At 37.0% G+C, this 15,711-nt stretch overlaps 1 protein-coding gene across 6 annotated transcripts in view; it reads left to right on the forward strand.

The window, feature by feature from the left end:
• The window catches only part of Usp34 (ubiquitin specific peptidase 34), a 183,499-nt gene that overhangs the window by 55,065 nt on the left and 112,723 nt on the right, over positions 1 to 15,711 (forward strand). For all 6 annotated transcript variants that reach the window (XR_007980309.1, XM_052199754.1, XM_052199758.1 and 3 more), the window contains exons 14-19: positions 3,260 to 3,474; positions 6,164 to 6,279; positions 6,369 to 6,496; positions 9,862 to 9,951; positions 11,309 to 11,404; positions 15,576 to 15,658. Coding sequence is in view for 5 of the 6 variants with exons in the window: in XM_052199754.1 (XP_052055714.1) it covers positions 3,260 to 3,474; positions 6,164 to 6,279; positions 6,369 to 6,496; positions 9,862 to 9,951; positions 11,309 to 11,404; positions 15,576 to 15,658 (728 nt within the window). In the remaining variant the exon portion in view is untranslated. The remainder of the gene's footprint in view (positions 1 to 3,259; positions 3,475 to 6,163; positions 6,280 to 6,368; positions 6,497 to 9,861; positions 9,952 to 11,308; positions 11,405 to 15,575; positions 15,659 to 15,711) is intronic.

Here is a 15,711-nt window from a genome sequence, read left to right on the forward strand (position 1 = left end):
ACTCTTTGTAGCAATTCTCTGAAAGCACATGTAAGATCACTTGTCGAAATTTGGATTAAATGGTGATGAAAAACGTTGATCTTTAATTTTAGGTAATTGGGAAGGATGGTTGCAGTAAAAGGTTTTTGTATTTGTGAAGTATATCTATTGTATTTAACAGTAAGTGATTTTGTTATTTGTGGAATTAAATAGGACTACGTTCTTAATTTTTTTAGATTTTCTATTCCTCCTCCTCCTCCTCCTCCTCCTCCTCCTCCTCTTTTTATTTTATTTTATTTTATTTTTTTATTTATTTATTTTTTTTGAGGTTGTACTAACTGTGTAGACCAGGTTGTCCTCCAACTCAGAAGAGACCCACCTGCCTCTGCTTGAGATTACAGTCATGTGATTACAGTCATGTGCCACCATGTCTGGGAACCTTCTTTGTTCACAAAAACTAACAACAACAACCACCAAAGCTCTTAAAGGTTTATTGCGAAAATTTCCTGGGCCACTGTTTTTGTCACAAATGTGTAATTAACTTTTAACCTGTGATTTATTGTCAATATAAATAGATATCTTTTGTATTGATGGTGAGAGATAAATGTTTGGTTTATCAGAAAGTATTTCTAGGAGAGACTTGCTATTTTGCTAAATTTTACAGTTAAGTGAATTCTATATGTGTATATTATTTTACTTTATTTTAATCATAAAGGTATTCAAGTTTTTCAGGCATTTTTTGTTTGTTTGTTTTTTTTTTTTTTTTTTTTTTTTTATTTTCTTCTTTTTTTGAGACAGGGTTTCTCTGTGTAGTCCTGGCTGTCCTGGAACTCACTCTGTAGACCAGGCTGGCCTCGAACTCAGAGATCTGCCTGCCTCTGCCTCCCAAGTGCTGGGATTAAAGGCGTGCACCACCACGCCTGGCTTTTGGGCACTTTTAAAAAGTTTTTTTAGTAATTTATTTATTTTTAGTTTATGTGCACTGGTGCTTTTCCTGCATGTATGTCCCCTGGAACAGTTTTTAGCTGCCGTATGGGTATTGGGAATTGAACCTAGGTCCTTTGGAAGAATAGGCAGTGCTCTTAACTGCTGAGCTGTCAGATTTGCAACCCTCCCACTTCCCACCCGCTGCCCCTTTGCCCCATTTTAAATAAAGCCCCACGTGGAACTGTTTGGTCTGGTGTGGTCCCTTATTGCGGCCTGCATCTCCACAGTGCCTCGGCGATTGGCGCAGCAGGCAAACAAACAGGTGACCTGCACAGTGTGCAGGCAGGCAAAATCGCGGAAAAAACAATAACCTCCAGAAATTCTTCTGAGACACAGTGTTACACATAGCAAAACTATGTATAGTAATTGAAAAAATAATTTACATTATAAAACCAGACTAAATTATTAGTCAATAACCAGCTGTACAGAACATACAGAAAGGAATGCCTTATTATGAAGACAAGGACAAACATAATCATAGCATCATACGGAAAAATTAACATCTGAGTGTTTCTTACTCTTGGCACTATGGACCTTTGAACCAGATGATTTTTTTGTTTTGAATTCACAACTATCTGCTTGCTTCTTGGTTATTATTTGTAGTTTTGCAACACCCCCAGTTCCTGTCTGAGGATGTCAGTATCCCTCATTTGTAGCAATAACAAGATGAAAATGTATTTAGACATTGTTAAATATCTCTGTGGGCTAATTCAGCACTGATGAGTATATTTGGTTATTGTGTCATCTAGATGTCCACATTACCAACTGTCCCTAGCAATGCTGATGATAACCCAACAGGTGGTGTGTGGTAAAACCGAGGTACAGGGAAGATATCAAGTTTCAGCGATTGCATGTTGTTCACAGGGGTCATCCATTCCCATTAATAATTAGATCTTCAGTGTCTACCTCTCAAGGTTAAATGATTGCATTGTCATTAGGCCTTTTCCATAATTTGTATGTATGGTATTGCTTGTCAGTCTCTGAGTCAGTCCTGACCTGACCCTTGCTTTGTTTTTCGGTTTGTCTTTGATATCTTGAAAAATAAACAGTGTGGTATTATTTTGAAAGAGTGCACTCCAATAGCTCTTTGTTGAGTTGATGAAAACTAATTTGGAGACTGGAAGTTTTTTGGTGGTACTGAGGGTTGAGTGCAGGTCATTCTCCATGTTAAGTTTGTGGTTTACTATTTTTTGTGTGTGTTTTTGTTATTTTATTAGACATTTTCTTTATTTACATTTCAAATGTTATCCCCTTTCCTGCTTCCCCTCAAAAACTCCCTGTTCCATCCCCCCTCCGCCTTCTTACCAACCCACCCACTCCTGCTTCCCTGTCCTGGCATTCCCTTACACTGGGGCATCTAGCCTTCACAGGACCAAACAGCCTCTCCTCCCATTGATGTCCGACAAGGCCATCTTGTGCTGCATATGCAGCTAAAGTCATGGGTCCCTCCATGTGCTGTACTCTTTGGTTGGTGATTTAGTCCCTGGGAGCTCTGGGGGCACTGTTTTGTTCATATTGTTGTTGCTGTAAACCCCTTCAGCTCCTTGGGCCCTTTCGCTAGCTTATCCATTGTGGACCCTGTGCTCAGTCCAATGTCGCTTAATATTAATCCATATGTTTGAGTCCTCAGAAAAAGTCAAGTCTACCCTAGATTGCTGCCTTACATTGATCTATTTTCTCTTCTGTCTCGTTTGAGAATGCACTTTCATGAACAAATGCAAACAAACTATTTCGTTTCACTATGAATTTAAATTTATATAATACTGTATAACAAGTATTAATAATATTGTTTAAAACGGTTCTTTTTGAAATTGTTCTAGAGAGATATATCCATGCATTATAGAACATGATGGATGTATGGTATAAAATTACCTAGTTCATGGTATCTTTATAGTTTTTAAGTGTCTCAATATTTTATAAGTTTAAAATGTTTCAACTTACCTATACTGCATATACCACACAGTTTACTTTCTGATTATATAATAATTTGTGCTAAATGTTACAGAAGAGAGTTAGAAAAGTTTATAGCAAAGCATAGTACTATACACTCAATCTCAGTAGTTGGAATGCTGAGGCAGGTGGGTCTTTCCAGGAAACTCATAGGGAGACTGTTTTGAAAAAAACAGAAAATGCTTATGATGTGTGATGAAATTATAGTGTTAGGAGCTGTTATATAGCTCAGTGGTAAGAGTTCTTGTGTAGCCTGCAGTAGGACCTTAACTTAATCTTTATCACCCATCTTCCTGAAACAAAGTTTGTAATTACTAAGTTTTTGTTTTTCTGTATCTTGTAGACATATGGTTGATGATATGCTAAGTGCAGATGATGTCAGTTGTAGTAGCTCCCAGGTCAGTGCAAAATCAGAAAAAAATATGGCTGATTTTGATGGTGAAGAATCTGGATGTGAAGAGGAACTAGTTCAGATAAATTCACATGCAGAACTAACATCTCATCTCCAACAACATCTTCCCAATTTAGCATCTATTTATCATGAACATCTTAGTCAAGGTAAGTAACAGCAGGACTAACTTAATTGCATGGTTAAAAAGAATAAACTGTTACTGTTATGTCTAAATGGTTTTGCTAAAATAATTTTAAAAATAGCTTTTTCTCAAGAGAATAAAATAATGATTTCAATGTGAGTATAAATGAGAACTTTTTGTTTGAAGTACTGGAGTTGTATAAACAAGGATTCTTTATCACTGTCAGCAGTTGTTCTGCTGTTGGGTCTAAGTTTTTATCAAGTGATCTTCAACTGAAAGATAACACATATTAAGGATAAGTAAATATCTATTTTGGAAATGTGATCATAATAGAGTTTATTTTTAGGAATTTAGAACCCACAGATAAATATGACATAAAAGATCTTCACAAAAGTATATGGTTCCACTTATATGAAATGTCTAGAGTGACCAGATCTGTAGAGACATGCACGGATTGCTTGGATGCCCTCCATAAGGAGGGCCAGGAAGATAAGAGCAGAATACTGCTAAGTCATCTGGTGATGACATGATTAGTCAGATCGCCCTAAAGTGAACTTCAGACAGTAATTGGAGGACTGGAAACTTAGGCAAAAGAATAGTACAGCTATATTTACAGTCTCAGCACTCAAGGAGGGAACCTCAAAACTTGAAACCAGCCTGTAGTTATCAAATGCAAGCTTCTGTCCCCAAACAGCAACAAAATAATAATAGAGCAAGATGATGATGAAGAAGACAAATAAGGAAGAAAGGGAAACAAAAGGAAAAAAGGGGGGAAATGTTTAGAATTGACAATTTAAAGATCTGTAATTCTTTTCTTGATTATGGTCCATCAGCACATACCAGCTTAGGATACAATAGAGCATTACAATATAAGGAAACTTGGTAGATTGGGTTTTTGGTAAAAGATCACTGTATAAGGAATATGTTCTTTTGTAAGAGTGTAGTGATTTCATGTGCTCTTTTTAAGTAATTAATTGTATTGTTACTGTGCTGTTTCATTGAACTTTACAGCCTGCAGACTGGATTCAGGTCCATGGTTATCACATTGTTCCCATTCTTTTATCACATATTAATCCATATGGCTTATGTATCACTGTTCCAAACTCATTCTAAAAACATTTTAATACTCTAATGACCCCTCCAACACAGTGATGTATGCGATCCAGGAATGATGGATGCTGTATCCTCAGGGTCTCAGAAGGTCGATGTAGCAAGTTCTCTGTTGCTGAATAGTCTGAGGTCAGCATGGACTGCATAGTAAAACTCTTTCTCCAAAACACAAAACCAGGACCAAAGAATTCAGCAGTTATTCTATAAAAGAAGATATATAGAAAAGATTATAGTATATTCTACTATATACATATCAGAATGGATAAAAATAAAGGTTGACATTACAAATGTACAACAAGGCTCAGTTGTTAAGAGCACCGCCTGAGACTTCAGTTCAATTCCTAGTACTCACATGGAGTTCACAGATGTATGAAATTTCAGTTCCAGTGGATCTGGCACTCTCTCACACACATATACATGCAGGCAAAATACCAGTGTACATAAAATAAAAATAAATATTTAAAAAGGATTATAATAGAATATAAAATAACATCCACTTTGTAAAAATATTTTATTAGAAAGTCTTATCTGTAAATTAGAATTATATGGTTAAATTGGCTATTTGAAGTAAATCATCCAATTCGTACTTTTAAAAAAGAGTTTTGTTTTTGTTTTTTTTTGTTTTTTTGTTTTTTTGGTTTTGTTTTTTGTTTTTTGTTTTTCTCTTCGAGACAGGGTTTCTCTGTAGAGTCCTGGCTGTCCTGAAACTCACTCTGTAGACCAGGCTGGCCTCGAATTCAGAAATCTGCCTGCCTCTGCCTCCCTGAGTGCTGGGATTACAGGCGTGTGCCACCACCTCCCAGCTTTTTAAAAAGCTTTATGTTAATTTTTTGGGGTGGGTGTTTTGCCTGTGTGTATGTCCATATGTGATGTGTATTCATTGCCAGTGGAGGTCGTAAGGGGGTGTCAGATCCCTAGGGACTGGAGTTAACAAAACAGTTGTAAACTACCATGTGTGTGCTGGCATTCAAACCCGGGTCCCCTAGAAGAGCAATCAGTGCTTTTCCCTCTCTCTCTCCTTTGTTGCCTGAGGTGTACTAAGGGCTGATAGTCCAGGGACTCATCACATAACTCTGCTGGCCTGGAACATATCTGTCTCTCTTCCTCTGAGTGTGGGAAGGACAGGTGTGTGATATGCTGTGCTGCTGCGCTCTGCCCCACTGTGCTCTTTCTCCCCTCTTCCCTCTATTTCGTCCTTTCTCCCTCTTTCCCTTCCATTAAACAAAACAGGTTTTCTTTTCATTGGTTTTATTGGTTTTGTTTTTGGAACCCTGCCTCTGCCTCCTGAGTGCTGAGACTGAAGGCTCGCGCAAACTAACGATAAGGATTTCAAGTGGTTATACCAAAAGACATCCTTTATATTGTATATCATATATGTATATATTATATTTATTAAAAATTGTAGAGAAAGTAGAAATGAAAACTACTGTTTTACTTTAGCCTTCACTATAAACACACCTATTGATGTTCATTCATTAGTGAAAGAACTGTGTTGATATATTTTATAATGTCAAAGTTTATTGTTAAGGTTTTGTTAGGATTTGCTAATTTGTAAATTGTGTAATTTCTGATTACACTCAAATAAATGTCTTGCTCTCTTTTAGGACCTGCAGTTCATAAACACCAATTCAGTAGTAATGCTGTGACAGATATTAATTTGGATAATGTTTGCAAGAAAGGAAACACTTTATTATGGGACATAGTACAAGATGATGCTGCTGTAAGTTGTAAAGCAAATGCAAAGGACACAAAAATTACAGCAGCATGTTATCAGGATAAGTAATAACTACACATGTTTTGTTTTTGTAGATTAATCTTTCTGAAGGATTAATAAATGAAGCAGAGAAACTTCTCTGTTCCTTGGTTTGTTGGTTTACGGATAGACAAATTCGAATGAGATTCATTGAAGGCTGCCTTGAAAATTTAGGGAACAACAGGTACAGACGAATTACAATTTTTTCTTGTTGAGTAAACAATGTTTTCTGTGCTTATCTTCTCTTTGACCCTGGCAACACAGTTGTGGTTCTTTTGTTTTCAAATTCCATTGAATGTTCTTGAGCTTTCTTATGTTGAATAAAGTGAAATTAAGTAAGTGAAATTAACATCTAACATGTAAACATTTTAGAAACATTTGTTATTCTAAGGAAATAAAGTTTGTTTGTTTTTTTCCCCTTTGTCCTCGACTTCTAAAGTGTATAGAACAATGAGGTTAGTCATTCATGGCGTAAGTACATTACGCAGAGATTTTATTTGTGTATATACACAGACTCCAGTAAAGCAGATGCTTACAAGATACTCCATACTGTGTATTGTCACCAACGCCTGTTATCCTGGATCTTGAGGGGCTAGGGTTAGGAGGATTGTGAATTCGAGGCCAGTCTGGACTACATACTGAAATCATGTCTCTGTGGTGTGAAGCGTGAGGTGAGGGCTCCTCTTTGGCATGCATTGCATGTCTGTGACATCTGGCATTAAGCAGCTTGTGGATTCAGTGTTTTGATGGTGGCTTCGCATGTAGCACAGCCAGCCTCCTTGTGGCCGGGTTTGGCTGTCAGCTCTCCACACAGGTTTATTTGGAAATAAAGAAACAGCCAGAGGGTAGAGATGCTGCTGGCAAGACTGAAGCCTAGTTTGTTTCTTTTGGTCTACGCAATGGAGAAAGAGAACAGATTTTAGAAAAGTTATCTTCTGGCCTCTATAAGTGTGCAGGTTTCTTGTGGCAAGTGAAGTACACACACACACACACACACACACACACACACACAAACTAAATGTAGGGGTTTTTTTGGAGAAAATTTATTATTACTATTATGTATATTAGTGGCTTGCCTGTTTTTATGTCTACACCATGTCTGTGCCTACTGTCCATACAGGCTAGAAGTGGGTGTAGGATCCCTGGAACTGGAGTCACACATGGTTCTGAGCTACCATTTGAGTGTTGGGAATGAAACCTGGTTCTCTGGAAGAGCATCCAGAGCTTTTAATCACTGAGCTGTCTTTCAAGCCCCAGTCTTTCTCTTTAAAAAAAAAAAAGGGCTGGAGAGATGGCTCAGCGGTTAAGAGCACTGACTGCTCTTCCAAAGGTCCTGAGTTCAAGTCCCAGCAACCACATGGTGGCTCACAGCCATACTTCATGAGATCTGACGCCCTTTTCTGGAGTGTCTGAAGACAGCTACAGTGTATTCACATATAATAAATAAATAAATCTTTAAAAAAAAACAAAAAAACAACTATTGTTTAAATCACATTCAGTATACAATTATGAAATTAGCTTTTGTGATTTATGATGATAGTGTTGTCAAAAAATTTCTTTTGGTTTCTCATTGATTTTCTTTTCATAAAGACAAGTGAAATTGGTGAGTTTTTTAGTATTATGCCAGCTATTTTTTTTTTTTTTTTTTTTTGGGATTTGATTTTTTCGAGACAGGGTTTCTCTGTGTAGCCCTGGCTGTCCTGGAACTCACTCTGTAGACCAGGCTGGCCTCGAACTCAGAAATCCTCCTGCTCTGCCTCCCAGAGTGCTGGGATTACAGGAGTGCGCCACCACCACTTGGCTTCAGCTTTTTTTTTTTTTTTTTTTTTAATGAAAAATAAAATCAGCATGTGCAAGGTCTCTTCTATTCCCATCAACACCTACATATATACATATGTACCTAGAAATAAAACCAGTGATTCTGGGCCAGTGGGATAATCCAGTAGGTGGAAGCACGTGTAGCCAGGCCTGAAGCCTGGGTTTGCTCTCCTGGACCCAGAGTATCCTTCCACTGTTCACAACTTACCCATTGATGTTCACATACATGCCTTGAGTGCACACATGCAAGCAGCTGTATATTGTTTTCAATTTTGCACACGCGCGCACACACACACACACACACACACACACACAAAACACACACACACATAACTTATTCTACAGGATGCTTGGGAGAGGTCTATTTATTAATGATTCTCGACTTTACACTGTAGGTGTAGGTGCTACAGTGCTTACTTAGTTTGTATAAACCTAGGGTTAATTCCCAGCACATAAACCAGGGCTAATGGCTCATAAGTCATCATTCAGCTAACTAGGCTTTCTTGAGAAGTGATAGTTTACTTGTTTTTGTTCTTTTTGTTTTGTTTGTTTGAGATGGGGTTTCTCTGTGTAGCCTTGGCTATCCTGGAACTCACTTTGTAGACTAGGCTGGCCTTGAACTCAGAAATCGGCCTGCCTCTGCCTCCCAAGAGCTGGGATTATAGGCGGGTGCCACCGCCTGGCTGAGAAGTGATATTTTTGTTATTGAGCCATTTTATTGGCAAACATGTTTATTTCAAAACACTTAGAAATTTTAAATATTTATTTAAAATATTTACTTAGTTCTTAGATATCATTATCTTTATTACAGTTCTAGTACCCTTTAGTTTATACCAGTGTAGTGTGTTTCTATACTGTTTTATAGTTTTTTTTTTCACTACTTTTTTTCTTTCTTTATCCTTTATGCTTTTATCAACTTTTATATTTTCATAATCTTTGAAAATCTTGCGTTTAAGTTCTTTGGCTCATTTTAAGAGCAACTATTTATTAGTATATACTTTTATGTATAGATTTTAATTTACAAAACAGAGGTGTTGCACAACAACCTCCTACCTGCTTTTACTCCACACACAGTTGTACTCAGGACTTTACAGATATTAGGGAAATAGTGGACTGTTTTGTTGTACCCCAACCTAAAGGTAAGTGCTTTCCCACCTGAGCTGACTTCTCAGTACCTCCTTAGATTTTCCAGTGATTCCTTGTTCTCCAGTGTTCTTCTTTGGAATACGAAGTGCAGTTTTATTAGAAACACAGTGTAGATATAGGGCAGTGATGATCAGTCTTAGTAGAAATAATAATTTGGGAAAGAGGTAATAACTATGATAAACATTTTCAAGAAAAATATTCTTTAAATGGCTTTTTCATCTTGGATTTAAACCCAGATATTTTTCCTTTATTTTACTTCATTTTATTTGTTTATTTTGTTGGTGATTTTGTTTATTTGTTTTCAGACAGCTTCTCACTGTGTAGTCTTGTCTAGCCTTGAAGTTCAGTTAAGGGTGCTCCCCAACGTTCTTGCCCTCTGTATCTTAAGTCTTGGTTTGAATGTTTTGAACCTGGAATTTTCTGTCTACATAGACATTAGAAACAAAATCATTTTTATAATCATATACTTATATATGTAAAATACATTAAGAAGTTTACACTTCAGATTCTTAAGAACCAGATTTCTGTTAAAATCTAGAGTTATTTCCTTGTTTTATCTATGAATCTATGCTTTGACTTTTTCAGATCAGTAGTGATTTCACTTCGTCTTCTTCCAAAATTGTTTGGTACTTTTCAGCAGTTTGGAAGCAGTTATGATACTCATTGGATTACAATGTAAGTGATTACATGATATAAAATACTTTTTAAGAGGTCTTTGAAAATTATATTGCCAGACTTTGTAGTAGCTTTTGCTATGACTAATTAAAAAAATTGGGTTCCATAATTTAAATATTTTGCACCCCTTTTCTGTCTTTTAACCATGTAACATGACTATTAGTAGATCTTTGTTTTCTTTGTAGTTTGAGAATAATACTGTAGCACTCAATGCTTCAACTCTAGAGAAAGCTGAAAAGAACTCGTGGTATAAAATTAACTCATAATAGTGGTAACCTTAATATTGCCATATTATTCTTTATACATATGGAGAAGTTAATTAATGCTAAAATAATTCTTTCAAGGATAAGTGTTTCAAGGATAAAACTCTGAGCTCTTGTGCTTTTTCCAGTTATTTAGTATTTTGGCATACCATGCATCATTCTCTAATGCTTTTTTATTTCGTTTGTATATTTTTTTTTCATGTTGAGATAATTTCACTTTGTTCTGTTTGACTTGGTGCTTTCTATATAGACTGTAGTGAGTTCATGAGATAGTCTCTAAAACAAAGAAAAGACAAATTAGTGTTTTTGTCTTTTCATAGGCATTGCAATTTTATAATTCTAGGCGCTGGAGAGATGACAACTGTTGAGCATCCCATTACTAGAATTTGATTCTCAGCATCCTCATGGCAACTTAGAACCCCCAGGCTCAGGGGCTGACGGCCTCTTCTCGGTTCCTTTTGGCACTGAATGCAAATGGTGCACAGATGAACAGTGAAGGAAAATATCCATACATTTGAAAAAGAAAATGATAATATTTCTTTTACCTTAAAATTATTTTATTTACTTAATTAAATTTTATGTGTATGGAAGTGCTTTGCCTATATGCATGTTTGAGAACTTAATAGATCCAATGCCCGTGGAGACCAGAGAAAGGGTCTTATCCTCAGGGATTGAGTAGTAGTGGTGAGTTGCCATGTGGGTGCTAAGGATTGAACCGAGGGCTCTCTTGGAGAACAGCCAGTGCTGTTAACCACTAATCCACCTCTCCAGTTAAAAATTAAAAGTTTTTGAGATATAGTCTTATAGCTTTGGCAAGCCTGGAACTTGCTAGGTAGACTGGGCTGGTGTTGAATTCATAGAGACCCACCTGCCTCCTGTGTACTGTTGGCCAGGCATGGTGATGCGCATCTTTAATTCCAGCCTTTTGAGGCCAGTGTGATCCAACAGAGAAACATTATCTCAAAAAACAGCCAAACCAAACCAAAACAAAAAGTTGTACATATGAAGATTTCTTGAACTTTCTTCCTTTTAGGCATATCTTTTGTTGTCTGTCTCTTTCCCTTTAAGATGATTATTTCCTTTTCATCGGGCAGGTGGGCGGAGAACGAGCTGAACATGATGAAGCTGTTCTTTGACAACCTGGTGTATTACATCCAGGGTGTAAGGGACGGCAGACACAAGCATGCCCTGTAAGTAATGCTTTCCGTAAGCTAGATCATTTCTTGTCCTCTGAGAGAGAATTTTCTGCTTTTAGTTCATTAATATGTAAAAAGCATAATATTTTTATAAAAATTTTTTAGATAAGTCAGATGTCATGTTGCAGGATTTTTATAACGTTACTTTCATAACTCTTAGTGAAGTGATGCATTTTAACTTGGCTTGGTTAATTTTCACAACTGAAATTATTTGGAAGTCATTGTTGTTAAGAGTTAAAATAAACATTTTCACCAAGGGATGGTGGTAGCCTAGAACTTTAATCCCAGCACTCCGGAGGCAGAGGTAGGTGGATCCCTGAGTTGGGGACCACCTAGTCTACAGGATGAGTTGACTGCCTGGGCTACACAGGGAAATCCTGTCTAAAAGCCCCCCACTCCCAAACAAATCCAGAAATCTTTAATATTTTTAAAATGTAGTAGGACTTTGATTTTAAAATTATGAATATATCTTTAAGTTATTTCGTTTATATGTGTGAGTGTTTTGCTTTCATGTCCACCAGTGTGATTTTATCACTTTCATGCTTATTGGCTGCAGAAGGCTAGAAGAGCAGGCATAGAATTTTTGAACCTGGAATTTCGGACAGATGTGCGCTTCTGTGTGCTTCCTGGGAATTGAATCCACTGAGCCATCTGTCCAATGCAAGAGCCCCTGTCTAACTATGGAAGGGTTTGATTGGCAGCTGTGCCCTTCATTGTCATCTGTCCTCTTAGAGCTGTGCGCGTGGAGCACAAACATCCTCCCCGCTCCTTCCACATGTATACAGCACTCAATAGAGCGTCAGGTGCTAGGTTTTAGTGATATATAGTGGCCCTTTTGAGGAAAACAGTTCCGTTTCACAAATGAGAGCACTAAAGATAGGAAACAATAGATAACTTACCCAAGGCCACATATGTAGTGTAGAGTGGACCTAGGATTTATGTTCAAGCAGTATGTTTCTAGCATTCACAATTTTCATTTACTTTTTGAGCAGGTTTTTGTTGGTCTAGAACTGACTGTGAAGTCAAACTTGACCTTAACTTAGAATTATCCCTTAGTGGTGTGATTTCAGGTGAATATTCCCACACCAAGATTAAAACTCTTGTGTTAAGTGATATATAATGCCATCAGTGTATTCATTCATATTCAGAATAGAGAGGTAGATTTTGGATTGTCTCAGAGTATTTTCTCTGTTCTTCCAAGAAAGGTAATAATGTTCATCTCTTAATTTGAGGCATTTTTCACCCCATGTGGGGATTATAATATAGAAATGCTGAGAATTTGGGGAAAATATTGTTGGATGGAAAAGATAATTTATTTCTTACAAGAGCATGTTGGATCTAGGGCTTCTTAGAGAAAAGACTTAGATATTTTGGTTTTAAAATTCCAAAGAAAGTGATTCAAGTTACTTGATTACTTTTTATTTTGTCTATGTGTATGTGGGAGGCTGAGGTCTGCTTTAAGTATTGTTCCTTAGGAACTGTGTACTGAATTTTTTGATACAGGGTTTCAAAAAGGACCTGATACTTTTTATGTGGGTTAGGATTGCCCAATAGTGAGCCCCAGTGATTCTCTAGTCTCTTCCTCTTCTGCTTTGGGATTATAAGTGCACAGACATGGATCACCTGGCTTTTTACATGGGGTAGGGTGTCAAGATCTGGTCTTCATGCTTGCATGATGTCAACTTGGCTCAAAAAAAACTTTTTGGGAAGATGGAACCTCACCTGAGAAATGATTTACATCTGATTAGCTTTTGGCTTTTGGCTATGCTTTGGGGGAATTTTCGTGACTAATGATGGATATGGGAGGGCCCAGCCCATTGGGTGTGATGCCGCCCCTGGTTGGATGGTTTTAGGGGTATGAGAAGGAGTTTAAGCAAGCCATGAAAAGCAAAGCCAGTAAACCGCATTCCTCCATGATTTCAAATTCCTGTTTCTGTTCCTAACCTGCTCTTCATCCTCTGATGGGACATGCCTGCCAAATAACCCCTTCCTTCTGCAACTTGTTCTTGGTCATTTTGTTTATCACAGCTTTAGGATATGTGGCAAGCCTTTCACCATCTGAACTATTTTCCCCAGTCCATTTATTATTTTCACTTTTAAGGATCACTTATGTTCCATGCCTTCGTGCAGAATATTTCCCCATATTTCTTTAGTGCTTAATGCTAGGAACAAGCGATTAAAATTCGTATCAGTAACAATTATGATGTCTAAGCACATTTTCTAACTAATACTTCAGTGGCTGATCGGTCCTTCCTAATGTGATAGGGAGGGTCCTCTGAATCATGGAGCCAAAGGTTCACTTAAGGAATAGTGAGGACAAAGTAACTGAACCTATATACCTCGTAGAGTTACACATCTTCCTGTGAGAGGCACGTATAGGAGAAAAGAAGTTTCCAAACTATAAGGCATTTTGTAAAAATTAACCATTCCTTTTTTTTTGTGCCCAGCACTGATTTTCTTCAACTTACGCTGATAGAGATTCATTAACTGAATTGATTAAGACTCACTTGAACTGTTAGTGTTGCTGCTACAAAATGCCTATCCATTTAGTCAAAGACTAGACTGTTAAAATCTTTAATTTTATTTATGAAGCATCTTTGGCTATCTTTCTTACTGCTTTGCCCTTCTCCCTAACTTTAGCTTTTTTCATCTTCATAAAAGGCACTGATAGATACATTAACTAGCCACTAACGAGCAGAAAAGTTACTGATCAAAACTGGTTTTCAACCTTGAACTTGAGACTCCCTTTCTGAGTTGAACAACCCTTTCATAGGAGCCACCTTAGACCATGAGAAAACATAGCTGTTTACATTATGACTCATAAGAGTAGCAAAAATAGAGTTAGGATGTAGCAATGAGAAATAATTTTATTGTTTGGGATCACCACAGCAGGAGGAAATAGAGAACTGTTTTCAAATAAAACTTCTAACCCTGAATCTTAATAATAAATACAGTGTAGCTTTTATGACATTTTTGAAATTTTGCACTTAGTAGAATATTATGAACATTACTATTACAGGCTTCTCATAACTATCTGTTACCTTGGATGTAGATTAATGATTACGCCGGGCTGCTGCTGCTTTATGTTGTGCAAGCAGTTTGAGCAGTTTGTAGGGCATTGTGTCTTTTGTCACAGAAATAAGTACTCATGGTTTAATCTCATTTCACAGAAACTGATCCTTCACAACACAGTCCCCTGAGTTGCCCAAGGATCTTTAAATACAAATCCAATTGTTGTTCTCATTCCTCCGCTGTCCTTGGCCTTTCAGGGACTCCTTTCTATCCGTAACTACAAAACTCTTCTCTCTGGAATTCAGACTGGTCACATTCCAGTTGTTGCCTAGGTTTGGAAAACTTTCCGTTTCCTTAGAATGTGGTGCTTGGCACACACACAATCTCAGTCCTAGAAAGCTCTCTGTGGACTCACTTAGCGAACCAGGCTCACACAATTCTTAAGCTTTCTTCAGTTCATTATTTAGGTTTGAAATAACGTTTGTAGCATTAACTGTTTATAGGATATTTTTTATGAGCTAGTTTTATACTATTAGGTTATATAATACTTAATATCTACATGGATAGTGATAACATGTGAGTCACAGATGAACATTTGTTAACTTTATGTGATAACTATAATTTTAAAATGGAAATTTTTTGTTTACTGACAATTTCTCATTTTTTTTCCAGTTTTTTCTTTTAGTTTTTTTCTTTATATACTTAAAAAAACTAACTTGAGGGCTGGAGGGATGGCTCAGTGGTTAAGGTTCATAGTGGCTTATAAACAACTATATGCCCAGGTTTGGAGAACCCGGTGTCCTCTTCTAATGTTTTGTTGCAACAGGCAAAACATTTATTTATATAAAATAAATCTAAACAAATTTTTTTAAAAGGCTTAAAATTACTAATTTGAAAGTATGCTTTATTACTATATGTAATTTCTACATTTTTAGTGCATGTTATGGTTAGGAGTATCAGATATCTTCTAATATATTGAATCTTATTAGGAGTGGTAACCTAGCCCTGCAATCCCAGTGTTTGGATGGGTGAGACAGAACTAGTGCCACGAGTTCAAAGCCGTCCTTTGTCTGCAGCATGGAGACCCTCATTTACAAATACACAAGATAAGAAAGAATGAGGTCTTGTGTTAATTCTTTTGTGGCTTTTGTAGGTATAGCCACAGTGCCGAAGTTCAAGTTCGACTTCAGTTCCTGACCTGTGTGTTTTCAACCCTGGGATCCCCTGATCACTTCAGTAAGATTGGAGTTTCTCTTATATTTGTTTCTATTTTTGTATATGCATTTGCA

The sequence above is a fragment of the Apodemus sylvaticus genome, chromosome 11 (genome assembly GCF_947179515.1).
Source record: "Apodemus sylvaticus chromosome 11, mApoSyl1.1, whole genome shotgun sequence".
Taxonomy (NCBI): Eukaryota; Metazoa; Chordata; class Mammalia; order Rodentia; family Muridae; genus Apodemus; species Apodemus sylvaticus.